The sequence below is a fragment of the Podarcis melisellensis genome (assembly GCF_964234715.1).
Source record: "Podarcis melisellensis genome assembly, chromosome: 10".
NCBI lineage: Eukaryota > Metazoa > Chordata > Lepidosauria > Squamata > Lacertidae > Podarcis > Podarcis melisellensis.
The window spans coordinates 59,325,301-59,352,660 of NC_138542.1; the positions used below are offsets into that span (position 1 = coordinate 59,325,301).

The 27,360-nt window shown below is 38.5% G+C and overlaps 1 protein-coding gene across 4 annotated transcripts in view; it reads left to right on the forward strand.

Moving 5' to 3' along the window:
* The window catches only part of BCL2L13 (BCL2 like 13), a 30,852-nt gene extending 5,707 nt beyond the window's left edge, over positions 1 to 25,145 (forward strand). For all 4 annotated transcript variants that reach the window (XM_081927190.1, XM_081927191.1, XM_081927192.1 and 1 more), the window contains exons 2-7: positions 78 to 257; positions 5,115 to 5,222; positions 6,786 to 6,942; positions 11,319 to 11,388; positions 15,190 to 15,333; positions 22,291 to 25,145. In XM_081927190.1, coding sequence (XP_081783316.1) covers positions 137 to 257; positions 5,115 to 5,222; positions 6,786 to 6,942; positions 11,319 to 11,388; positions 15,190 to 15,333; positions 22,291 to 23,103 — 1,413 coding nt within the window. In that variant the 5' untranslated portion in view covers positions 78 to 136 and the 3' untranslated portion in view covers positions 23,104 to 25,145. The remainder of the gene's footprint in view (positions 1 to 77; positions 258 to 5,114; positions 5,223 to 6,785; positions 6,943 to 11,318; positions 11,389 to 15,189; positions 15,334 to 22,290) is intronic.
* The last annotated feature ends 2,215 nt before the right edge of the window (positions 25,146 to 27,360 follow it).

Genomic DNA, 27,360 nt, shown 5'->3' on the forward strand with positions numbered 1-27,360 from the left:
GTCTGCCTTGCATGTGTGTACATAATCTGAATATGATTCTAATTACGTTTTTTTCATTTTGATTCTTCATTTTTCAGATCTTAAACAGAGAAAATTATATAGCTCATAATCCTGTGGGGCATTGGAAGCCAACCAAATGGCATCTTCTACTACTGTGCCTGTAGGTTTTCACTATGAAACAAAATATGTTGTCCTCAGCTATTTGGGTCTCTTGTCACAAGAAAAGCCTCAGGAGCAGCTCTCTCTGCCAACTCAAGGTAATGCTTTCATTCTACTCTTGTACACAATACTCTTGTATACAATTGTATACAATTTGGTATTATGGATTATTAATATTTAAAAATGTGAATGCACATGAGGGGTTTTGGTTTTTTTTGGTCAAATGATAAAATAACACACCAAAAACACAACATGCTCTGGAGAATAATGAAATAACACAGTTTTTAACTTATTAAATGATATTGTTTTTATTTTAGTTTACTTAACTTTTCTGAATAATCTGATTAGTATGATACAATTCATGCGCATTCAGACTGGTCTTTGATCCTCAAAATAAGTGTAGTTAAGTCCACAGGTCACACCTAACTTGTCAAGTAGGTTGCAGTAAAAGCAAGAATTGGCTTTAACAATAGAAAATAAATTACACAAGTAATTTATTTTTAAGTAATACTAAACTTCAGCATCTTTTTAGCTACTAATTCGCTCTGGAAAATAATTTCCAGAGCTTTTTCCAGCTTTGTCCCAATTATTAGCTTTTTATATACAGTGGTACCTCTTTTTACGTACTTAATTCGTTCCGGAGGTCCATTCTTAATCTGAAACTGTTCTTAACCCGAAGCCCCACTTTAGCTAATGGGGCCTCCCACTGCTGCTGTGCCACCGGAGCACAATTTCTGTTCTCATCCTGAAGCAAAGTTCTTAACTCGAGGTACTATTTCTGGGTTAGCGGAGTCTGCAACCTGAAGCGTATGTAACCTGAATCGTATGTAACCTGAGGTACCACTGTACGCTACTATATAATTGATCTATTACTTCTGTGTGAAAACTCTTGATATTATAACTTTTTCAATGGAATCTGATTCCTATATAAATATTAGGATCATTTCAGTATTCCCCCCAAATAACTTGCATCTATTTGCTCTTTAATTGTCAGTTGGTTCACTTTTTATATCATTCTGTGCAATATTTTAATTAAGGTTTAGAACTTAAGAGGTTTATGGTTAAATATGCTTGCCTCCCAATTTATAAACAAGTGGGCCAGCAGAATAAAGTCATTGCCTACCCTCTCTCTTTTCCTCTGAGTTGTGTCCCCAAGGTCTGTGTGTAGGAGATCTATGTGTATTTTTTGAGGCTGGAAGAACTTCTACCATTAGCTGTCAACAAACAGTGGCAGAAGCAGCACAGAGAGCTTGTTGATTACCTGTCGCCTCACAGTTATAGCTTATGTCTTGTTGGTATTTGCATTCTACCCTGTAATAAAATTCTCAGGGCATTTTTGATTCAGTGGGGGAAAAGAACTTAGCTTGAACAGTAGGTTTGCCCTAGTCAGTGCCACAAAGAAATGGCTGCAATTAATACATAAGTAGGTTTCTCTGACATTGCCAATAACATTGGCAATTCAATGTTCAAGTGTTGATTTTCTGCATCTTCAATTTGATAAAAGATATTTCACCTCTCTAACCTTTTACAAATACAGTCAAATTTCGGTTTTCAAACATCTCGGCTGCCAAACATTTCAGAAGCCAAACACCGAAAATGCTTCCATTTTCGGAAGTCGAATGGCTGCCAAGGCTTGTTTCTCTATTTTTTTCAATTGAATTCTCTGACAGCCCATTGAGCCTCAGTTGTCAAATGTTTTGGAAGTCGAACAGTCTTCCGGAACAGATTATTTTTGACAACCGGGGTTCCACTGTACTAATGTTTGTATACAGCACTGATTACATCCGCCTTACAGCCAGTACCCCCCTCCCCCCATTGTTTCAGTTGCCTCTCAAAACACTCATTCATTTTGGCATCCGCTTTGATTTTTTGACAATGTCATACGGGAGCAAGGCAATATTAATTTAGGAGTACTATCGAATTGTGAACCTGATTCTTCAGATGCAGTGTGTGATTTGGGCTGGTTTAGTCTGGCAAGGAGAAGGGGGCGACAGAGGACAAGATGGTTGGATAGTGTTTTCGAGGTTACCAGCATGAGTTTGACCAAACTGCGGGAGGCAGTGGAGGACAGAGGTGCCTGGCGTTCTCTGGTCCATGGGGTCACGAAGAGTCGGACACGACTAAACGACTAAACAACAACAACAACAACAACAAAGTCTGGCAAAATCCAGTGTTCCTTAGATCTCCAATCATCAACATCTTGTCTCAATCTGGATTTAGTTTTTTGTTCTTGATTGTAGTGGCCTTTGTTTTGAACTCCCCAGTTCTATTAAGGGGTTTTGTATTACCACTGGGAATTCAGTATTATTCCAATTCAATATTATATCTAGTAAAGAAAATATTTTATTTAAATTAGTATGCACTACCATCCTATAAGAGGAAAATGATTCTCTTTTGTGCTTTATTCACAGTACTGTATACCGTTGAAATGGGGCACATTGTTTTACAGATTACCACTGAGATACCTTCCCGTAATGTACTTGTCAGAACCACTAATAACAAGAATACAGTAATTTGCAGTCCGTGGAGCTTAGGAGAACTGTTCTGAGAAACCATCAATGTCTTCCTTTCCCTGCCCACAAAGTACAGCTGAATTTTGCTTCCTGTACAGTCTGGCAATGTTGCTTTTGGATCAGCCAGAAATCATCACTTGAGAACAATATATTGTGCTTTGTTTCTCTAGAAGGGGCAGACATTTAAATTGTTTTCTTCTGATTATTTACAAAGAGCTGTGGAAATAAAGAGAAGGATAAAACTACTTTTCTACTTATGAATAACTTAGTTAAGTAGTGTCGGGAATTAGACAGGTTTCCTGTTGTTGTCTGTCAAGTTAATAACAAAATCAGTTAATATTTGCTGTATTGTCTCCTTTAGAGCCTCTGAATAGTGGTTGTTTTTTATTCTTTAGCAATACTGAATGGTTGAATGAGAAAGCACTGAGGATACAACATTAGGTATCTAAATAGTACTCCTGTGTACTTTAAAGGATTGAAATTCCTTGTCATTTTTTCAGCATGGTTTCTTATCAAGTATGACAGCTTGCCATGTGTGATCACCATCACTCAAGTTCTGTGGGAAACAGGTGCTCTTCTCAATGGATTCCTTCTCATTTGGGCAGGGCAAGCCTTAACTGAGAAGTCTAGATTTGAGTTTTCTTTATGTAACTGTAATTTAGTCTTTCCTGATGGGAGGTGTTATACAACTAGTTAAACTGTCAAAGTAAGTTTCTCTGCTTTCCAGACAAAACTCTTTCTTTAATATGATTTTATAATTGTGGTACTTCTGATAGAAGCCTACTTACCTCCAGGCAACTCCAGAGGCATATCACTAACAACTCCTAGGAATCATTTTTTGTCTCATCCCATCCTATATCATCATTTGGACACAGAACATTTTGGTGGTTGTTCACGGGGGTGTTTATGCTTTTTCATACATTGTTTGTGCAAGTACAGCAGGAATTGCCAGTTGATGTGATCCGATAAGTGTGGTATAACTTAAAGGGGAATAGAATTGATTCTACTTACTGCTCTTGTCACTGCTGTCATTGTTTGAGTTGGAACGAAGTTCCTCTCCCTAGCAGCAACTAATTAAGTGCCCTGGAGAGCAGTCAGCAATTTTTATTTCTCCAATTTTCCATCTCCATTTTTGTAGGAAGAGGGGGGAGTAACATTTCTAAAACTGGGGCAAAAAGAGTTAATAGAATAAAAAAAATCAAGTGGGTAAAATGAGATGTGGCTGTTAGAAAACTTCCATTTGCAGGGAGAAATGTATTTCTTCTTGAAGGACAAATATATTGGCATGATATACTTATAGGAGCGGGGAGAAGGGATGTGTTGTCCCGGAAGGTTGCCTCTTAAGCATCACATGATTTGTCAGTTTGGTTGACTCTTGGCATATAAATTGAGCAAGTGAATCTGTCCCTGTGGTAGCGTCTGTACTATACTAATTCTCCTGTCACATTCCACAAAATCATTTCTGGAAATGGGAAGAGAAGCTCATTAGAGGCCATCTAAATTCCGTAATATCAGTATTAAAATCTGTTAGAAGAATATGGTATTAAAATAAAGACACTTAAGTATCTGGGTTTCTCTAGTGAAGAGGGAGTGAGTGCATACAGTTTTATTTGTCTGATTAAACTATTTGTTTTGTGAGTCTAGTAGCAAAAACTCCAGCATCCATAAAAATGAAAGAAAAGCATTTTTCATGTATTAACTTAAAGTGGAGCTCCGAAATAATTAAACAAATGACCTGCAAACATTTTTGCTTGGTGTGGACATTAAAATAAGCCACAGTTTAAACCATAGTTAAATGCAAACAAGGCCACTAAGTATAGGAAAACATCTCCAGAATTAGAAGACAACTTTCTCTCAATAGATTTTACTGTTTAGAACAAAGTAGATTCTTACATTTCAAGGAGACTGTGTTAACGTTTTGTAACGCTGGATCATTAATGTTTGGATGTTTCTGCCTTTCTGTTGAAACACTCTCAGCAATTTATACTGCTGGGAAGATTAGATCTTCATCAATTTGGCATGTCATATATTTGTTGGGAAAAGTCATTTTCTTTATTAAATTTCTTCCACTTTCATAAATACAAATTTATACCACTAATATACATGTCTACTTAGAAGTAAGTCCCATTGAACACAACTCTGTCATCCCTTTTCATTTGCCATGCTGAGGGGGCCTTAGCTAAATGCGCATGGGATTGCAACCTTGTTTATTTTTCTTAAGGAATTTTTTCCTCACTAGAAATGATTTGTTGTGTGAGAAATTGACCTGGATGCTCTTGTGCCATAAACACTAATTCCTACTTATTTTTATAGTGAACTGAAGTTCTTTTGCTTTGATAGAACTGCAAGTGTTTGTAATTGATGAATATTTGTTGCTCTTCTGCCATTATATGCATATCCTAAGAATCTACCTTTTTAGCTGAACCTTTTTGCTTGTTTCAGTGACTGATCCATCTGCGGTCTCACAAGCCTTAGATAAGGAAGTCCTGGAGAAAGTTAAAGCAGAAATTGAGGAGGAATTGAAACGTCTTGATGAAGAAATTTTGGAAGGTCTGTGCAAGTTGGTGAACTTATTTTCTTGGTTGCTTATAATGTTATGTTCCAAGAATTATAATTTTCCCACAGCCATATTTTCAGAGGGAATATTAATTCATGTTTTTAAGAATTATGTATTATAAGCCAATGTAATACACATTTCAAACTGTAAGTGAAAACAGCTGTATTTTCAAAGAGAAAATGCAGTCAAACATTAGTGCAGGTTCTTCAGAAAGATGTATTATAACCCAATGTAATAAATACACAGTTCCAACTTCAAGTAAGATTGCTATTGAAGTTTTATTTTCTTTTTGCAATAGCTGCCTTAGATGAGACATAATTATGTTCGTGCAAAATTACAGAATAGTTATTTTTATTAGTTCTGTATGCTTAAGTGCAAATTTTACCTTAGAAATGTTTGTTTTATATTTTCTGTCCCACCAGGAAGGGTATTAGGGCATTCCTCTCTCTAACCTCAGCATTTGTAATTTTAATCATACACTAAAGGCAAGGATGGGGATCCTATTTCAGTTGTTGGACTACAATCTCATCATCCCTTACTACTGGCCATACCAGGTGGGACTAAAGAGATTTGGGGGTCCAAAAGCATTTGGAGAAATGCAGGCTCTTCATCCTTGATTTAAATATTGTTCCGCCAAGTTAAGTACATCTATGATTTTATGTTTTGTTTTACACCAGCCTGATAATTATTATATTGAAAGGAGCTATGCACATCATAAATATGTACTTTTAAGCCCTGGTGATTGCAGTAGGATATATTTGGCTCATCTACATATTAATCATAGGATCACAGAACTGTAGAGTTGGAGGGGACCCCCAAGGGTAATTTAGTCCAACTGCTTACAATGCAGGAATGTCAGCTAAAGCAGCCATGACAGATGGCCATCTAACCTCTGCTTAAAAACCTTCAAAGAAGTAGAGGCCATCACCTCCTGAGGGAGTCTGTTCCACTGTCTTAACGGCACTTAGTCGGAATCTCCTTGTAGCTTGATCCATTAGCATGGGCCCTCTCCTCCAGAGCAGAGGAAAATAAGCTTGCTCCATCAGCCATGTGATAGCTCTTTAGATATTTGAAGATGGCTATCTCAGTCTCTTCTCTTGCAGGCTAAATATACCCAACTCCCTCAAACGTTTTCATAAAGCTTGGTTTCCAGACCCTTGATCATCTTGATTGCCCTTCTCTGCACATATCTTGGGTTATATACCTTATTAATTGGCACTCTGGTACAATGTAAGATTGTACTAGTTACCAATTGCTGAAAAGCAGAAGGGAAAGAGTCCTTTTGTTTTTGAATTCTGCTTGTAGGTCTCACACAGGCATTTAGTTGGCCACTCTGAGAACAGGATGCTGGACTAGATGGGCAATTGGCCTGGTGCAGCCAGCTCTTATGTTCTTAACCAGCTAAGTCATATTTGGAGCAGACCCAGTGAAATCAGTTGACTTAAGTTAGTCATGACTGATTAAGTTAGTCAATTGATTTCAGTGGATCTGCTCCAAATATGACTTACTATTTCAATCTCACTAACAGTATGAAATCTCTCTCCCCCCCCCCCCAGCTTTTACCAGCACAGGCTTTGACTGCCACACATCTCCAGTATTCAGTCCTGCCAACCCAGAGACTTCAATAGAAGATTGCTTAGCTCATCTGGGAGAGAAAGTATTCCAAGAATTGAAAGAACCTCTTCAAAAGGCATTAGAGACCCTACTTAGCAAGTGAGTTCTCATTTGCTTTGCTCAGCAGGGAAGGTACTTGCTCTTAAAATTCTCACAAATACAGTAATATTGATTATGTGACTATATTTTGGCACAACTATTTCTAAACCTGATTCACTTTCCTTCCTTAATTATGCACTTGATATGAAGTGAGCTAACAATTTCCCATCATTTAAACTTATGAACATCAGTACACTACAATGAAAACAACTTCCTTCAAAGCCACTGCTTATTCTGATAGCTGTAAATGCCCGAATGTTTTCCTTATTAGACAGTAGTCAGGGTAGAGTCCTTCCTCCTAAGTGTTTAAAATCTGGATGCTGTACTACAATGCCATGGGGCTAATATTGATATCTCTATATTTTAGGTACCCCAGATGTTGCCAAACATATATTGGGTGCACTTCTGCTATTGGAACTACTTCCCCATTCTCATAGTGGGAGCGCTTCTGGCCTTTAATAAGAGGGACAAGTAGGAAGTAATAGAGAAATTGCGTTGAGGTAGCACAGACACGTGTTTCATGTAAGTCAGTCTGCTTTTTTTTACATATAGCAGGGTAGACCCTCAATGTTGACATGAGATAGGGAGTAGGTCATTTCATTGAATTATTCCAAATGAATATGTAGAGCTGGTATATTATAAAACAAAAGGACTGACATTTGATTATGTTAGTAATACAAGTATCAGAGGGATAAGATAATTGATTCCACAATAGCTTAATAAATTTGGCAGTTCCTGTTTATTGTAAAGCTGCATAGGATTTTGCCATATTGATTACAGCCAGCACTTTTTACCTCACTCTGCTGCATGTAGTGGCAATGTATAGAAGTTCAGGTCTGAAAAGCAACTTTTTTCATAGTTTGAAAATAAAACACAATAGAAAACTTTCTATATTCTACTATGCCTGATCTGAAAGTTGAACCACTCATGTTAATAATACAAACTATCACATCTTTATTTACGACAGTTCTCCTTGTGTAGACAGTCCATACCATTCAGAAAAGCAGTTGTAGAGCAAAAAAGGGAAACAGAGCTTTTTGCCAGTATTTATAAGCCCTTCTTACATAAGTCAATATTGAAAGGTACTGAGATACTGTATACAAGCAGTTCCTTGAATTATTATTTTTCTAAAACTGTCACAAACATTTGGTATAAATTTGACTTCATTACACATCTCTGCCAGTACCAGGCTTTGTTCATTTTAAGTTAAGATACAGAAAATCACAGGAACACTTTAAGACTGCTTTGCCTAAATCAGGGGTTCTCAACTTTCTCCCCACGGGGCCCACTTGACATGGGTGAAAATTACTGAGCCTCACCAGTCAAAAAAGATGGTGCAGAGGCAGAGCCAGTCACAACATGGTGATAGATGGAGGCAGAGTTTGGCATAATCAGCAGGCAATTACTGACATCACCTTCTACAGATACCTAATACATATTTGGAAATTACAAAATTCTTTCCCACTGTATTTTTCTTGTGGCAAGGATTTCCACAGCTCAGCTTTCCTCAATCTTAAGTACAGATGTTTGATCTTGAGGTATTGTGACAGACCCCCAAGTTAGGAAGAATTTGCTGATCCAGAGGTTCTAAGGGGAGAAGGCTTTTTCCTTTATATTTTACTCTCCCACCCTTGCATGTGTCTCTATAGTATTTTTATCCATCTTGCCATTTCTCCTTGTTAGATCTTATCCCCCCCGCCCCTGCTCTGAAACCTGCCAGCTGTTTTCATCCCTCCTCCCTGGTTCTTTTTACTACCTTCACTTATTTATGCTAATAGTTTTTCTCTCTTAGCCCATTCTGTTGTATTCCCCACTGAATTATTCTTAATAATAAATATATCTTTTCTCATCTAAATTCCTTTAACAACACCTCTGACTCTTCCTCTTAGACCAGCCATCTTTACTCAGCATGCAAGGAGTGGCTGGGGAAACCCAGGCAGATGGGTGGGGTATAAATAATAAATTATTATTAAATTATTATATTGCATAGCTTTTTCTATATTCATACCTACTTCCACAGATGACTTACTGGTTCCCAATAGCTTGGAGAAAGATGGAGACTTTGATTGAAGTTGTATGAAAGCATTTGTTTTCAGCATTGGGATTTTTTTTTTTTTGCAACAGTCCCAATTTAATACTTTTTATTGGCTCCCTCCCAAGATCAAGCTGATGCCTTTAATATAAAGTTTTTGTTGTCAGCTGAAAGTGTTTCATTTCCTTAGAGCAATTTGTTGAAACGTGCTGAATTTGGGAGTTGTGCCTTAAATGTAATTTGTGTTAGGTTGGCTTTTAGATGCTATTTTGAATGGATGGGTTATAGATTCTTAATTATACATTGCCTTATATGTGCAGTATTGAGATAGAAGGAAGTCTCAAAGATTAGAATACAATTGTGAAAAGGATCAAAAAGCCTAACTCCCAGGCCACTATTTTATTATGTTTATACTTTGCTTTTTAGCTAGGATTCGCTCCCAGATAACTATAATGCACATACTGCTGTGAAATGAGCCAGAGTCTGGCACCTTGTTATGTCTGAACCTGGGCTTGTGGTTTGCTTCTCTCCAAACAAACTGGGGGTTGTAACCAAGGTTTGTTCTTGGTTTCTGCTGGTGAGTGAAAAACCTGTCTCTGGAGCTAGATTGTGATGGCTGTTCTACACATGCAGCTCATCGCTGGTGTTTTGATTCTTTTAAGATCTTTGAGTTAAGAAATTGCAGCACAAGTGGAAGCTTCTGTATTTGGTAAATTTAATTATCTAGCAGATTGATCAAAATCTATACCAAATGATGTGTAAAAGTTATTTAATTGTCATACACGTGGTTGTTCTGTGAACATGTAGATGCTTTCAAAAATCTGCAATATAGTCTTCTATTGAAACTGTAAGTCATTTATATTGTGGACATGGTAATATGAAGGTTTCCAGCCCTCGTGTACTGAGTACAGTAGACAGATGTAGCAGACCAGCTGTCCTTAAGCTAGACTCAATAAATGCATTTAACCCTTGCTCAGGACATCCTCATGAAAGAAGTAGGAAAATGCGGATTAGGGGAAAAAACCCTGCTAAGCATGGAGTGTTCTGTTTGTTGAAAAACAACATACAAAGGTCAATCAGAAGGAAATATATCCAGTAGCATCTCATGCGGCCAGTGCTGGAACAATTTAGTCCTATGTAGGACTAAAAATTTCACTTCTGTCCTCCACCTGCATGTTAGAGGTAAAGATATATATATATATACATATACATATACATATGGAAACTTTCCAATCACCTGGGATGAGCTGGTTAACCTGTCACTTTAGGCTGTGATGCACTGGGTGAAAATAGTGGCCAGTTCACTTCTTTCCCACTTCTGCTGCACTGCAAGGGCCTAAACCATGTTTTGGCTTAGTGTTGTACCCAAACCCTGGTTCATGGTTTGTTTTTCCCAAACAAATCACAAGCATTTGGTTTCAGCCTGTGGTTTGTATGGAGAGAGACAAATCTTGAGTCTGGGTTTTGAGGTAACACTATGCCAAACCATGGCTTAGCTCCCAGAAGCAGTGGAAGAACAAACTGACCACAATTTTTGCTCCATGTACCAGCATACTGCATGTTTTACTTTTAAAACATCCTTAAGCTTAACTGTGATTTAAAGGTAATATCACTCTTACATAGTTTAAGCAGCTTGATCCTGTCCTTATTTAGATGTGTTTAGTGGGGCTACTTCCAGGTAAGTGTACATAGAATTGTGACATATGCACACAGTAATGGGAGTTTCTCCTCTCTCTCAGATTTTGCATTCAGTCACATGTTCAGTAGGTGGGCAAGAAAGAATTGTTACTATATCTTAGTATCCAGTCAGCAGACCAGACCCAGATCTTGCCCACCTGTTAATCACCTGACATTTTATGACACAGAATAATTCAGACTTGAAAATAACAATTGGGAGTGCAATCTAAGTGGACTCCCAGTTCTCCCCTTCAGCTGCAAATATCTTGCTGAGCCATCCCCACAGAAATTGGGCCTTGCAGTTGCAGTGTAAGCACCTGCTCAGACACCACTGGCTCTGGTTTTGGCTGTGCCTCAACAGGTTTCCTGATTGCAGCCATCCCATGGAAGTCACTGACCACAATAAAAGTAGTACTAAGGTGGCAACTCCTCAAGGAGTTCAGCTGTAGTATTCTAGTATTAAGTTTTTTGTCAGTTGTCTGCATGAGCTGATTCAACAAAAATTGCACAAATCATTTCACCAACTCTGTAATCTAATATTACTAGAATTGACATATCTCTCTGTGTTACTATTACCATTTCAAGGCTGTGCAGAAACTGTTGAAAAGGAAGTTATGCCTTCTTGTTTTGCCTTTTAAAATCTTGTGTTTTGGTTTTATTTGTACAGACCAGTAACTTACAAGGAATACAAGGAGAGGACACAGGAAGCATCAGCTCATGCCAGTGGATGGAGCAAGGTACTTGCCAAATCACCCTCACTTTGAATTGACTAGATATCCATTATAGACCTGTGCCAATTTAAGGAATCAGTACTCTGTTTTATCGGCCTCATCTGTACCGTACTGCATGTTCCAGGTTTTATTAGCACTTAAGTATAGGAGTAAGTGTAGTTGGTACATTATTACTATGATATTTAATATGATTCTGCAGTCAAACAGCAAACAGAAAGTCAGTATATGGAGGTTCTCCTCTTTCTCTTTTTAAAAAAGCAAAATTCTAGCCCTTTTTGGTGGTAAAGGGCTAGAATTTGGTGGTATGATTGTGTGTCATCTATGTAGCGAAACACCATGAGAGGGGAGGCTGAGCAACATTTCAGGTAGTGATGATGGGTAATACCTCAGTTTTGTTTATAGGACTTTCTTCCATAATCGTTAGAACCAGAATAAATAAAATAAGCAAATATATGCACATACTGAATTTAGTTATTCAAATTTCTTTTCATAATAGTGGATCTGAGTTACTTTCTGGCAAAACCTGCTTTACTTTGAATAGAGAGTGACCATGGTCTCTCTTGTAGGACAGATTTACAGGCAGAATTACTTTTGAAAGCTCAAATAATAGTAGTAGTGACTTGGAGCACTTTATCCGTTTACATCTGATAGGCTAGGCCACATTCCTTCCTAGAAAACTGGCTTTTCATCTTCATGTCTTTTTGGGTCTCTGGGATCAGCTTAAGCCATGTTCTTGATGTTGGGCTTCCACTGAAAGAAGTTGACACTGCAACATGGTTGCTTGCAGACTTTAGGGTGATGCCAGTGTGCCATGCACTTTATTGGCTGTCTCTTGACTCCAAGTCTGCTGCTGGTGTTCTTAGGAAAAGCAGCATTGGTCCAGCATAACTTTGGGAACATTTCCTCCTGTATAAGGTCCCTTGCTCTTCTTGATCAGCTTTATTGGATGTCCATTCTAGTGTTATGCGAAAAGAAGAAAAAAATTTCTTTACTCACTTTCTACCTTCCCATGCATAATTGTACAAACTTCTGTCTTATCACTCCATAGTCACCTTTTTTCTAACTAAAAAGTCCTAAAATGCTGCAACCTTTCTTCATACAGGAGTTGCTTCGTCCCTTTGATCATTTTGGTTGCTCTTTTCTGAACCTTTTCTAATACTACAATATCCTTTTTGAGGTGACCAGAACTGTACACAGTATTCCAAATGTGATCACACCATACCTCTACCAGTCTTTTTAGAAAATGCAGTGTCTGCAATTTATAGACTTTTCTGTAACATCTTTTTGACTACATACTCTAACAATATGATTGCTGATGCAGATAAAGCTTGCAAAACAGGTTGCGTTGAAAACAATCTTTATTGGAATTACCACTTTTACCCAGTGGCTATTTTTCTTGAAAACCTGCCCTTTAACAGAGGATTTTGAAGGGAAATGAAAAGAATTAAGAACCCTTCCATCCTATACAGTTTCTAAACTGATAAACTAAAGGAGAATACAAAGGTCACCATGAGAAATCTTAAAAAGTTTTGAACTTACCTTCAAGGAGCTAAAAATGTCATTTGCTTTCTTGCAAACCAAATGTTGATTGGATTTTTTTATTGAGTATCTTCTAGGTTGAAAGGAAGTAAAACAGCTATAGTTGGAAGGTGGCAAATGTTCCTCTTTTTTCAAAACAACAAAAAACACTTCATTCTGATAAAATCTTTTCCTACTGAGTTACAACTTTTTGATACCAGAGCTGGAATCCAAAGAAATACTTTGGCTCACAGAAAGGGTGGTGTTAGTCCAGTGGAATTTTTCACTTTCAGCAACTGATAACCGTAACACATCAGAGTAGCTTACAAACTCTCCTTAGTTTCAAAATAAGGTCACTTGATATAGGGAGCTATTGTTTAAGGAAACAAATTGGGCCTGAAAGCACTTTCGGACTCATGGAACTCGTTTACGGTTATTGGAACCTGGCCTAGGAAACTCAAACTGCTCTTATGGCTCTGAACTTCTTATGGCTCTGAACTTGTAAGTACTGTATAATTCTTTTATACAGCATCCACAACAGAAATTGAACGTGACATTTTGCATTAAGGAAAAGGAAATTTGGTGTATGGGTGAGAGACAAACCTTAGACTGAGCAGGAGGAGGCAGAGATGCAGATGGTTTTCATTCTTTCCTTTGTAGGGGATAGGGTTCTCCATTGGTATAGTAGTGGGGCTGATGGGTGTATCTCTATTAGTGCTCAAATTGCATTTTCAGTAGCATTTTTCTTCCCACCCCAGCACAGACTTCTACAACTTTATCCATGTCCCATATCCACATGGATCTCCCTTTGCCAAGCATTTGGTGTTGTTGCTGTGGTTTCCTTCCTCTCCCTATAATCCTTCAGGTCATGGTTACAGTCCAACATGGTGTGTATTTCCATAGAAGTCAGCTCTGGGGTATTCTATGGGGGTTACACCCATGTAAATGTATACAGGATGACAACTTTCCTGAAGACATGGGTTCCAAATGCATTCAGAGAGAACAAATCACGACTATTTCACTCTAAATGCATAGTACAGAAGGAGCCAGTTGTATCCAGTTTTCTGTTAACAGAAATAAGCCCATCTTTTTCCTTGTGAAGCACTCATAGACATTTCAATCTCATAGAAGCTGCCAGGTTCTTAAAGGGTTAGACATACAGTACATCAATTAGTTTTTAATGAATGTTTTCAAATAGATTCTTTTCAGCCCATCAGATATTTATTTCAGGTACTAATTGTTCCAATTCTATTTTATGATTGAATGGAAAAGATACTGTCACTTGGTGCTATGCTTGCTAAAAGCCCGTAATGAAAGGGCTTAGTATCTTGGTGGCCCTATGGGAGAGAGCCATAGTTACCACTTGTGTTAGGGAGCTTATTTGGAGTAAAGTGGACCTCTCTGCGTTGAAGCTTCAAGACTCCAAGACAGCATTGACTTTCTCTCATCACAGATATTCACATAAAAATACCCTTTTAGGTGCTAGCTAATTTCTTTCAAGTCTATTGGAACATCTTGCAAGAGAAGATAAATCAGTATTGACTCTTCTTTGGGATAAAGTCAAAAATAGAGAGTGGTATCGCTTGGTAATTCCAGAAATTTGATCAGATAGTGGTGATTTAATTGAAAAGTCACTGTTAAAGAAGGTACAGAATGTTACCCTGTTGCCAGTAATGCATTCTTTGCATTTGAAAGTCCTTGAAGCTGATACTGAAATTGTTTTTCTTGGTGTTGTATGGAGTGTTTGAAGATTATAATGTTGCACAGCAGCAAAACTTTCCAGTCCACTTTACGTTGGGTCACTTGAAGAAGGGATACCTAGGTCCATTATTCTCCTCCCTTTCAAATTGCTGTTACCATCCTGACTGCCTGTTCATTTTAAACAGTGGAGACCCTGCAACAGTAGCAGCAACTCATTTACCTGCCCAAGAAGTAGTGAGAGGTAGGGAATGATGAGTTGAGAACTCATTGCCTGATTCTTGAGACTAGATTGATCCACTGACTAATCTGCTTTTTGGCCAGGGTTCTGTGTTCTATGTATTCTCTTTCTTAACTGAGTACTTGAAAAAGATTATTAATATTTATATTTATATGGGCTTAATGTTGCCTCCTTCAAAGCTGCCCTCCCACCATGCTTGTATCTCATGTCCATGCATGCAAAATTAAAGTACTTACGCAATAAATATATTTAGCACTCTTTGGCGCAGTGGCAGGATTTTCTTCCAAACTACTGCAATTCCTGATCATGTCTCTTCCTCGCCTACCCTTTCTTCACTCTTTACTCCCAAGGTTTTAGTGCCTCTGGTGATCCTTCAGCGATTCCTGATGGAACTGACAAGACAGGGCAAAGAACCACTTGGGGCACTGCTGAATTTTGGAGTGACCTACCTGGAAGACTATGTTGCAGACTATATCATCCAGCAAGGTGGATGGGTAAGGAAGTTAAATGTCCAACTGTATCTTCCTCCAGGGTTGATGAACAGATATGTGCATCTCTCTGTACAACAGTTGTATTTAAGATTTACTAACTGTTCAAAGGAAAGCAGTGTTGATTTTTTGGTCCATAGCAGAACATATAGATATTATTTAGGATAATGAACAAGAACAAAGGTAACAGCATTATTTTTAAATTGATCTTAATTAAAATGCATTGGTCTTCATATGAGTTTAGTTCTGTTTTCGTGGGGCAGCAGACTTGAGCTACCTCACAGTCATGAACAAATTCAGGTTATGCATTTAGATTGAGCTTGTTTTAATTTTATTGAATTTCTCAGAGTGCTTTAAGTTGTATTTCTCTAGATTCCTGTGTGAAATGGGTTCTACTTAAAGTGCTATTTGAAAATTGTGTTTTGAAGGTACAACGAAACCCTCTAAGAATATCCAGGCCCCCTCCCTCCCATCTGTTTCTTACAACTTGATAGTTGAACTGGAGCACAGTGAGCATACAGATTATTCCTCTCTGGGAGATAGAACACTGCCAGATTTAAACAGAATTAATCTGGGATTAGTGAAATGACTCCCAAGTTGTTTTTATTCTGAAAGTAAAGCTGTTCAGTGGTTAGAAAATCTAAATAGCAAAAACATACTAATAACCTTTAAAATTATATATTTTTCATATTTTGATTTTGTAAAGTGTACTAGTAGGGTGCAATCAGTGCTTTTACCAGGGGCTTTCCCCTCGCCCTCATCTCCTTTGTGCCTTTATTTTCTCATACGAATAAATATGTTTCTTGACTGTACAAATTTCATATTTGCCTGGTGCAAGAGCTGGTGTTTAGATTATGCCTTTATGACTTCCACTTCCTGCAGAATAAACAATGACTCCTACATCTGGTTATGCTTTGGGCCTTGATTTAATGAAATGTCTTAGATTTTTTGTTTTTGGCCAGTAGATAACGTCTTGCATTGTGCCGTCCTGTTTCTTTTGATGTTTTGGTACCCTCAGAAGACTGTGTTCCATACCTCAACGACTTCTGTAAAGCCTTTTATAAACATGCGTGTCACAATGCATAGTTGCTTCTGAAAACACACAGCAGCCTAGCTGTGTCTAAGAGGGAGGGAATGTTCACTGTGTGACTGTTTGTAGTTGACTTGGCAGTTCCATGAACCATGCACTTATCTATTCACCTCTAGCCAGGCATAAAATTGGACTGACAGAAGCTGCATAACCAACAGGGCAGAGCTATTTTTGAAATGGTGCAGGAAAGGTGAAGAAAGAATTGAAATGGTGATAATTTTTAAACTGAATAAAAGTTGCCATGATTAACTACTCTGTGGTTAAGAGTAAGATCTTGGGTATTTTGATCTTGATCTTCATGTCATTATGCACAAGGTTCAGTTTTGTGGCTGGTACCTAGTCTTATTTTGATTTGGTTTAACAAATTTGTGTTTTAAGAAACTGAGACTGCAGTATTTCAAGTTTTCCTGAAACATGGTACTACCATTAAGCAATGCTTTTTGGTCATGTTTAAATACTTGAATAGGGAAACTTCAAATTAATTGCTCTGTTTGGAAGCTCAGAATGCACAGCAAATGTTCTTGCTGGTCTTCACTAATGGTAATACAGCAGAATTGGAGAATTAGCTGTGGTACTGCCCCTGAGCTGCTTAATCCCAATGTGTAAGGTTCAGCTAGACCTCCTAAATTTCCAGTCATGGTGAACCTGTCCAAGGAAGAAGAAACAACAATGTGTATTGGGGGGTAGGAGATAGCTTAAAAGCTGTTTAAAGACTAAAATCACTTAAATATTCATCTACTCCAGCAGAGACAAGGAATGGATTAGTTAAGAGTGTCTTAACTCTCTGTGTTCCATTAGTCATGAAAGAGTATGTCATGAGGGTCTCCCAGTTCCTTGCACAAAAGTCACAAATAGTCTTTCTATAGATTTAGAACTTTGTGAAAACATCAGGTCTTTCTACAGAGGAAGCAGTGGCAAAAACGGTACAACCTCAGGAGCTTTAGTAAGTGGAAATAATCCAGACCGAATGAGCTATTTTGTAGACTAGGAAAATAATTAGACTGAAGTAAAAAATAGTCATGCAACATGGAACACACTTGGAGCAATAAGATACTACAAACTGAATATATAGAATCTTAATATTGGATTCATCACCCAGTGCCATCATTGTGTAATGGAACGTCAGTCAAGAGTAGATTTCCTGATATTTGGAGGATTTTTGCAGAAATGGCAACCTTTAAGAAGAATATTGGTTCTGGGAATAAGTCCCGCAGAACTCAGCTGGGCTTGTTTCTAAATAGACCTGCATAGGAATATGCTGCAAGACTATAAAAGTTAAATGTTGCACATTTAAAAAGGTAATGCCCTCCTTTTCATTGTTCTGATGGTTTCCAGACATTTTTTCTATGTTGCTTTTCCTTTTCTAATGAGAAGTTGTGTTGCACACATTTTGAGTGTGAGCAGTGAGTAACGAGTAACGTTCTTCAGTGAAATCTGCATTAAGTCTGCTTTTGTAGTAATTTCAATATCAGGAAGAATCAAAATGCAGTTGCAGTTTCTAAGTTCTCATAAAGTTTTGCATATGTAAGCAATAGCTTCTGACCTAAAAGAAACAGAGTCATGCAATGTTGTTGGTTACTGAACTTGAAAAGGATTATAAGAACAATGCAGAATATATACTTTTGCTTTACTTCTCTTCTTGTAAGGCAGTAGATTGGTTTGCTTTGAATTCATTTTCAAGGTAGCAGTGTACTTCTTTAATCATAAGAGGCAGAGATCTAGCTCTGAGCATTTTTGTAGACATAGCTTGCTCTCTAGACATTGTTGATGGAAACCAGAAGAGTCACAGAAAGGTTCCATGTTTTCCACTGGGTCAAAACAAAAAACGTTCATTCTAATTTGGCAGCAGCTTAGCTCTACAGCTTGCCCTGAAGCTGTATTAGGGCACAAACAAATTGATGTGCAGTGCGCATACTCCCTCCCCTTTCTCTATTCACTCTCCCTCTGTTTGCTGTGTCTGCTGCATCAGAAACTTCTCTTGGAAAAGTGCAGAGTAAGAACAGTCAGTTTGGGTAAGACTTTACTACTGAAGTAGTATAATTATGCTTTAAAAGTGTCAACCTTGTCCTAATTTCCAGTGTTTCATCCACATTGAAAAGGACTTGTGGGAGATCTGAGAAGAATAGAGATGACTAACTATTTTTGCTTAAAAGTTGTTATTCTGCTTTGTCACCAGTTTACATGCTTGTGGCTTGCTCTGCTTTAATAATCTCTGCATGAAAGTATAATTAAGTGTCTTCGGAAACTTGCACAGCCATTTGACTTGTAAAAAGCGAACTAGAAGCTGCAATGCACAATTAAAGTCTAAAGTATTGCTTTCCTTGCCATTGTGATTGTGATTGAGTTTATAGAATGATACGGAAAGCAGGATACTTCCCCTAGTGCTTGACTCTGGGTTTTATTTTCAGTCTTGGCATTGTTGTTGTCTTTAGAAGTGTAAAGTAGTCGTTCAGTTTCTAAAACTGAAGTTGGTGGTAAGTAGCTGTGTTTTATACTCTGATGGTAGTTGTATAAGAACAAACTTCATTTCCGTTTTGAACTTGATTTGTCATTCTTATTAGAAAGACAACCAGGATCTTGCACCAAGGTTTGTTTGCTTAACAAAATTTATATTCTGCTTCAGTGTAGTAAAACCTCTAAGCATCTTGCTCTTCAGACTATTAATAGTGGCATACTTTCAGTGAAAAAATAAAATTTTCTGGTTCTTTATTCCAAGATTTGACTCTGGATGACAAGGGAGAAATCTTTAGGCAATGTATTAAAATAGCAGCATGCTTTGTTGGAGAGTTCGTTTTGTAAGAGAGTAAAAGAATGTACCTTTATTCAGACTTCACTTGCTTACAGAAGTGAGATAATGGAATCCAGGATAACATAATGGATGGTGTAATTTAAAAATAATAATTGCTGGAAGGGATATATCAATAAATGCTAGCTGGAGATTTGTAGGCTTGTGAGACATTATTGTCTTTTATAGAGGAGTCTACTGCAGATTTCAGTATCAGATAACAATTCCTGTTTTAGATGGCTTACCTCTTGACTTAGTTCCTCCTCTCTGCTTGAAAATGGAATATTGTGGACTGTAATATGTAGTACATAACATTGTATTTGACAAGGGGAGGTCCTATTTAATAGGTTAGTGTTAAGACACTCTTAACTAATCCATTCCTTTTGTATGCATTTCTAAGTGAAATGAGCAAGTGTTTGTTTTTAGCAGCATGGGTAGCGTGACTGATTAATTTTAGATCTACCTGATACTTAGCATTTTTACTCTTGACTGTTTTGAAATACTAAAACAAATCATTGGGATCCTGCATATGCAGTTTAAATTTGTTTATATTTGTAACCTGTTCCTATGTCCAAAGTCAGTGAATGAAAAGCATAAGAATCCTATTAGGACAAAATAAAGTTGGGCTTAGAGAAGACTCCATAACCTTCAGCACTCTCTTGCTTCACTGCATACTAGAGACAGCTTCACCCACCTTCCTCGGTGCCTGCTATCCCACACACTTACACTCTTCTGTGTCTCAACCCCTTCCATAGTGTCTATTTCTCCCTCTTATTGAGGTTGTTCCTACTCCTTCAGCTGACACCTAGGGGAGCAGACTCTTAACCTATTCTTCTCCCCACCACCCCCAAGCCTGGAGAGCCAACCTCTTCAGGAGCCTGTACTCTCAAATTTGAGATTGTCTAAGATGTCTTTTCCTTCATTGCTACTTAATATTCCATGGCTCTATCTTTTCCATTATTTCTTTTTTTAACTGCTAATTCCCGACACATTTGAAAGCTGTTAAACTGTACTCTGAAGACCTTTGTGTGACCTTCAGATAAGAACAGCACTGTTGATGTACAAAGATTAAGTATAACACCTCAAGTGGCATAAATTAGCCTGTTCTGTGGATCATGTGGTACAGATAAAAGGATTCTGTAGCCTGTGGTGCAGTTTGTGCTGAAATTGAGGTAACAACAACTTTCCTTCATGAAGCTAAGAAATCTCTTTGAGTAGTATTGCTGGCTAGATGTAACTGAGAATTCCACACTCATTGTTGGGGAAGGGCTGTAGCTCAGTGGTAGAGCACATGTTCTGCGTGTAAAAGTGAGTCAGTGTCAACAGTACTAAGAAAGATGGACCCAATGATCTGACTTGTTATAAGGCAACTTACAATGTTCTCATTTGTAGTATACACAGCTTAATGTTATTCATCTTGGGGCATAATCTTTCAGTTCAGATACTAGATTATTTAATGAAACTGCCTAGGTAATTGCATCAGAGTGTCTGTCTTCAAAAATTAGCCAATTTTTTTTTTTTTTTGCAGAAACTTAGTAATTGTAGAATGATCTTCTCTGGGCAAGTTTTGTGTCCTCAATTAAGTAAAATACGGGGCCAAAAAGGTTAAGTTGTATGAAACAATATAAGCGGAATGACACTGGGAGTAATATTAACTCAACTCTCTAGAACTAATATTTCAGAAGTTAGGCCTCTGGTGCCTAACACATTTTTTATTCTTTCTTAGTATTGATTTATTTTAAAACATACTCTACTTGTTTTTTTTTTTTTAAAAAAAACCTACTAAAATATCTTTGTTGGCAAAACTTCTTTGCTGCTACCTGTGCAGATCTCTTCTCAATATTCCTTTGGTTTTCTGATGCAGGGTCATTCTTGATTAGAATATCACAAACATCTGATGGGAGGGCCTTTCTACATTATGGTACTCTGTGTTCTGATTTTTGTTTTACATGACTCTGGTGCTGAAGCAAGGGTGAATAGTGCAAGCTAGCCTGGAGCTATGGAGAGGGCAGAGGAGTGGGAACAATTCATAGCAGAATAACATGTACTCTTCACCATAAAGCTCCTGAGCTCATGAGACAGCTTGATCAGCACGGAAAGAGGGTGGATGGGGATTTACTGAGTAATTACTTTCTGTGTGGCGGCAGTCCAGCCCCTGATGCAGCTTTCTGCATGTGCCACATTCCATTAGCACAGATGGATAGTTGTGAAAGGCAGCCATCAACAGAAGCTCTGAGAGCTTTGCTTGAAGGATGCCTGAGTGGTTCTGGTTAGCAATGCTTCAATATTCTTTGTATTATAACATTATCTCTCTATACAGATACCAGATTATTATTATTTTTTTAAAAAGTTCAATTAATTCAAATTGGCTTTGAATTTTTATAAGTTATGAAGAAATTGTGATATGTGTATGGGTGACTCCTGAGGAATAGATTTCTAGAAATAAAAAAGTAACTCCTATGTAGTACAATTTCAGTTGAGGCACTTTCCTAATAGAATCAACACTCACCATAGAGTATGTGATAGATTGCTACAGAACTACAGTTGTACTTCGGAAGTCAAACGGAATCTGTCCTGGAAGTCTGTTCAACTTCCAAAACGTTCGGGAGCCAAGGCACAGCTTCCGCTTGACTGCATGTGTATTGTGAAATAATGTACATCAGATTCATGTGTTATGCTCATAACAGTCCTGTGAAATAGGTTAGGGTGAGTGATCCTGACTTTTGTGTGCATGCACACACATAGAATTTCATAATAGTAGAGAACTGAATCCAGGTCTCTTTCCCATATCTAAGTACAATACTTTTGTCTCAAACCAGACAGAAGACAAGTACTGTTCAATACTTAGTTTTGACAATATGCAAACCTCTTTAAGTATTAAAGTTTTGTTGCCTCCCCGCCCCCCGCAATAATTGCATGCAACTGCACTCTGATGGAAACCTGTTGTATCCATTGGCTGTTCATATATGTAGCAATTATACGTTCTCTGGGTCGTTCTGAATTAAGGCTACCATTCTTCTGTAATGTGGTTGTATCATGTAAAATTAAGTTCTGCTAACTTCGTTGATTATGTGCATTTTTCTTCTAGGGTACTGTTTTTAGTTTGGATTCTGAAGAAGAGGAGTACCACGGAATAATTGCCGAAGATAGCAATGACATCTACATCCTAACTAGTGACAACTCAGGCCAGGTGAGCCCTCCTGAGTCACCTACAGTGACAACATCTTGGCAGTCGGAGAGCTTGCCAGTTTCTTTGTCAGCTAGTCAGAGTTGGCATACTGAGAGCTTACCTGTCTCGTTGGGGCCTGAGTCTTGGCAGCAAGTGGCTATGGATCCTGAAGAAGTGAAGAGTTTGGACAGCAATGGAGGTGGGGAAGAAAGGAGTGAAAATAACTCTTCAAACTCTGATATTGTTCATGTTGAAAAGGAGGAGATACCAGAGGGGGTTGAGGAAACAGTGGTGTCAGAAGTGGTCCTGCAGGCTGACCCTGCAAGGTCTGCTTCCCCAGAACCTCCAACTGCATTGCTGGAACCAGAAGCTGAAATTGTGTCTCTTAAAAAGCCAGGCCCCTCTGCACCTTCACATAAGGAACACCAGAAAGAGGGGAAAGAGGTGCTGCTGCCAGAACCTGAAGCTCCAGCCTTGAGTAAACCTGTGCAGGAATTAATTCAGTCAGAAGAAAAAGCTACCCCCAAACCTGAAAGAATACTGCCTCCAGAAGAAGAAATAAAGACCAGAAAAGGAAGCTATTCTGAAGAAAAGGAAGAGAAGACTCCTGCTGGAGAGGAGAAACCCATCCTCTTACCAGAAGGCAAATCAATTCTACTTTATGGTGGGGCAGCTGCAGTGGCCATTCTAGCTGTGGCAGTAGGTGTAGCACTAGCATTGAGGAAGAAGTAGTGAATGCCTCTCCTCAAGGAGGTAGCGCCTGAATCTACACTTGGTTGCATTGGCTGAGGGTTGTGGTGCCTGCTGTTAATGGGAAATTCATGTAGCAAAAGGGTGATGGGGCAAGGGTACACTATAAAGCTAAGCCTGGGGACAATCATGTTTTTAGTGGACTGGTATTGGATCTTCCTGTTTAACATATAGGGGTGTCATTTTGAAAACCCCTGCACATTTAATATGTATGTATAACACAGAAATGGGGATGCTTATACACTGGAAACCGGCACAGAACATTCCAGGGGAAAAGGAAAGTTTGTTGTTATCCCTGGAGATTTCCCTTCCATAAGCTGCTCTTGCAGCTTCTTGGTTCCCCTTTAACCTCTTGAATGAGAGGCTCAGTGTAGCATGAGGTTGGTAGCTCTTTTGTCTTGGCTTCCTCAGGTATTGCACAGCTCCTCTTGACCTCCCAAATCTCTTTTCAACCCCAGTGGGTTAGTGCTTCTTCAATACAGTGGTACCTTGGGTTAAGAACTTCTTTCTGTCTGGAGGTCCATTCTTAACCTGAAACTGTTCTTAACCTGAGGTACCACTTTAGCTAATGGGGCCTCCCGCTGCCGCCGTGCCGCTGCGCGATTTCTGTTCTCATCCTGAAGCAAAGTTCTTAACCTGAGGTACTATTTCTGGGTTATCGGAGTCTGTAACCTGAAGCGTCTGTAACCCGAGTTACCACTGTACCTCTTTGCTTTATACCTTTTCTACCCCCTCCTATATATTTAATGAAATTCTTAAAGCTCTTTAATGTTGGGTGGGTAAAGCAATAGTCTCCCATGCAGGGATGAAATTATAAGAGTTTGGTGGGAAGACATATTCTTTGATCCCTCATGTGTATCTGATCTCTGCTACTTTTGTGTTTTCCCTCTCCCTTTGCCCTTTTAATGCATCCTGTTTTTTATATCTGTTTAGTTATCAAAGAGACCCTTTTATCATTCTGATGAATAAAAAGGAGAAATGTTCAGCAGTTGTAAGCTGAACTGGCACTACTTGCAAAGTCAAAATATAAGCACCTGCTTTGGACATCTTTTCCCTCTTGTGTTTGTACAAATTCAAGAGTGAAAGATGCTTAGCCTTAAATTGACCTTGACCACTGATAAAAAGCCAAGCACAAGGTCTTCAAAGAAATGAAGTCACGTAGTTCAACCGAAGCAGCATTGTGCTGTCCCTCCCAGTTGTTTGCCTGGTTTTGGCTGTAGAGTGAATGGTGACCTGAAAACCAGTAAGTCATGTAAACTTGCCAGATAATAGCTACCTGTGGAAAGTTTATTTTTAATCCAGCCAGGTATGATTTCTACCCAAGAGGAATGAAATAAGATATGTCTTATCAGTGTTTGGTGCTCTGTGTGTGATGGAAACAAAATTTAAATATTACTCTGTTGGTGTTTGCTGGCTCTATGGAGTGGAAGCTCTCATGTCCTTCAAGCGATTGCTGCAGCTTGTTTGGGCTGCTGAGATGTGTATAAATCAAAAGTTAAAAAAAGACCTTTTTCAAACTTTTTAAAATATCCAAGCTCCACCATAGTACGACATATTCAAACTTTCCCCCTCGTTATTCTGCTAACCAAAGGATGCCGAATGAACCCCTCCCCCCCTCTCCTGGTGTACTAATTGGATATGATTACCTGTCTGGCAATCAGGTACCTCTTTACTATAGTGCTATTTAGGAATGTGAAAGTGTTGAGTAGTGGTTTTCTCTAGTTCCTTGCCATAGCTGCCTTTTCCAGTTACCCTCTGCAGAACAGATGATCAGGAAATTCCTAAGATTCCCTTCAACCACATTTGTAGGCTGAACTTCTCCATTCATGTATTGTAAATAAAAGAATCATCATCTCAAATTAACACATGTATACTCATCATGTGGCAGTGGTGATTTTCTTCTTCTCCAGTGCTTGTGTTAACACGTTACATTTTGGAGGCAATGTCTTGGCAACATGTGGCCTATTCATTATGACCTGTGTTGAATTTTTTTGTTGCAAAAATTCTGAAAGGCTAAATTGCTTCTTAACAAACAAAAAAACAATTTCAATTCATTTTAGGGGTGTGATAGTAAATAGAATATGCTCTTTTGCCACAGGAAGCATCCTATAGCCATTCCTAGAATTCATAGACAGACTATGTAGCAAATTGCTACAGGTCTCAGTGTATGTGATGCAAGTAAAAGTAAAAGTAAAGGTACCTCTGACCGTTAGGTCCAGTCGTAGACGACTGTGGGGTTGCGGCGCTCATCTCGCTCTGTAGGCCAAGGGAGCCGGCATTTGTCTGCAGACAGCTTCTGGGTCATGAGGCCAGCATGACTAAGCCGCTTCTGGCAAACCAGAGCAGCGCACGGAAACACCGTTTACCTTCCCGCCGGAGTGGTACCTATTTACTTGCACTTTGACATTGACTTTACTTGCTAGGCAGGCAGGAACTAGGACCGAACAACGGGCGCTCATCCCATTGTGGGGATTCGAACCACCAACCTTCTAATCGGCAAGCCCTAGGCTCTTAATTAGATGCAATTTAAAGGGAAAGTAAGGTGAAAGACTCTTAAGAGTCTTTGAGCTTTAGCCTAGTTTCATTTTTAATCCATTCACCTTTCGAAATCTCAAATTTATTATTACTTATTTCATGTTGTTGTAATTGCTATTTACTCCTGAAACTTTACTGGGCAGGCCCTTATTCAGTGTAGTTTTGATTTACATTTCATGAGTGATAGTTGCCACTATGACAGTCTGCATTCCTGTTTACCATAAAACTGTCTTCCATCTTACTATAATGGTCACTTGATTGTTTGGAGCATCCAGGATGTCTAATGGCAAAAGTAATTGCAGTCAGCTGTAGTTTTAGCACAGTAGCCAAGTTGATGAGGGTTTGGCTCTAATGATTGTGAAGTTGGGAGGAAGTATCCTTACACACGTTGTGGTAGAAAGCCTTGGTTTACTATCGGTTGGCTGTTTGAGAGGAAGCCACTGCCAGTCTCGCCTCCCTGGTGAGTATGCATGTATAATACATAGTTTGTGCACACAAGGGGTTATCTTCCCACATTACATGCACACCTACAAATGTTGTATGTGAAGTGTCCTCTAACCATATGGGAATTTTTGCTTTTTGATTCAGCAGGATGGGAACTTTGCCATGGCGGTTGGGAGTTGCTGGTTAGGTAATTTCCAATGCTTTTTTCTAGTGCTGTCTTTGTTACCCATTTTCCAGAATAAAGTGCCTCAGTGTATTCCAGTGGGCTTTAACAGTTTTCCTTTTTTATATTTGCCTGCTTTCTATTTTGTAGCCCTATTGTCCAATAGTGAGTATTCTTGAGCTATAGCTCCAAAAGCCTTTGGGGGAAAACCTCCCATGCTGGAGGAAGGTAAAATAAATCATAGCTGCTATGTCATTAGATATTAGCATTGTTGCTCAATAGTACCATTTTTGGTTCTCAGTATTTAGAGATGCACTAGTATTAGACCAATTCAACCGATAATAGATGGGAATGGTCTATAGCTCTCAATAAATTTGATGGTTTGAAATGGATGTTGTTTCATCTGCGTGAATAATTGCAAAACTCTTCTTTCTCCACTACATACCCTCTTAAATATGAGTTCTGCATGCTTTGAAATAAGCCCCTCCCTTATCTGCTAGGGCTATTGCCAATACAAATTCTCATTTTTCTAGTAGGCACTACAAATTAATTAGGATAAACCGGTACTGTTTTTCTTTTTCCAATACTAAGGTCATGTGTTTGGCCCGGGGGTGGGCAAGAGAGACAATGGGCAACTGTAGATTGGTATTCTTCACCTGTTAATTTCACTAGTTTCAAAATGCTAAAAAGAACGTTAGATGAAAGATTAAAGGGTGTAGAACTGTGAACTGCCACTTTCAACCATTGACCAGTAATAATCTGTTCTATTTTCTGTAGATTTCTGAAATAAGTGTGTGTGGGGGTAGTCTTTTCCTGAAGATATTAGGGCTTCAAGATGAAATAGGACTTGGTAAAGGTGTCTCATACGATAATTTCTCTTATTCTGTGATATATAGTCATACATTTATTTAGTTGGTTCAGATGAATGTCTGTTTTTAGCAGTGAGATGGATGCTTTGAAGCAGTGTTATTTCACAGCTTTTCTTGAAGCATCACTAGAGAAGGGCTAGTTTGTTTATAAATTAAAAACTAACATTCTATACTCTGGCAACAGTACTTCTCAGGGTTAATGTTCATATAGCACAGGCAACAGGCTGG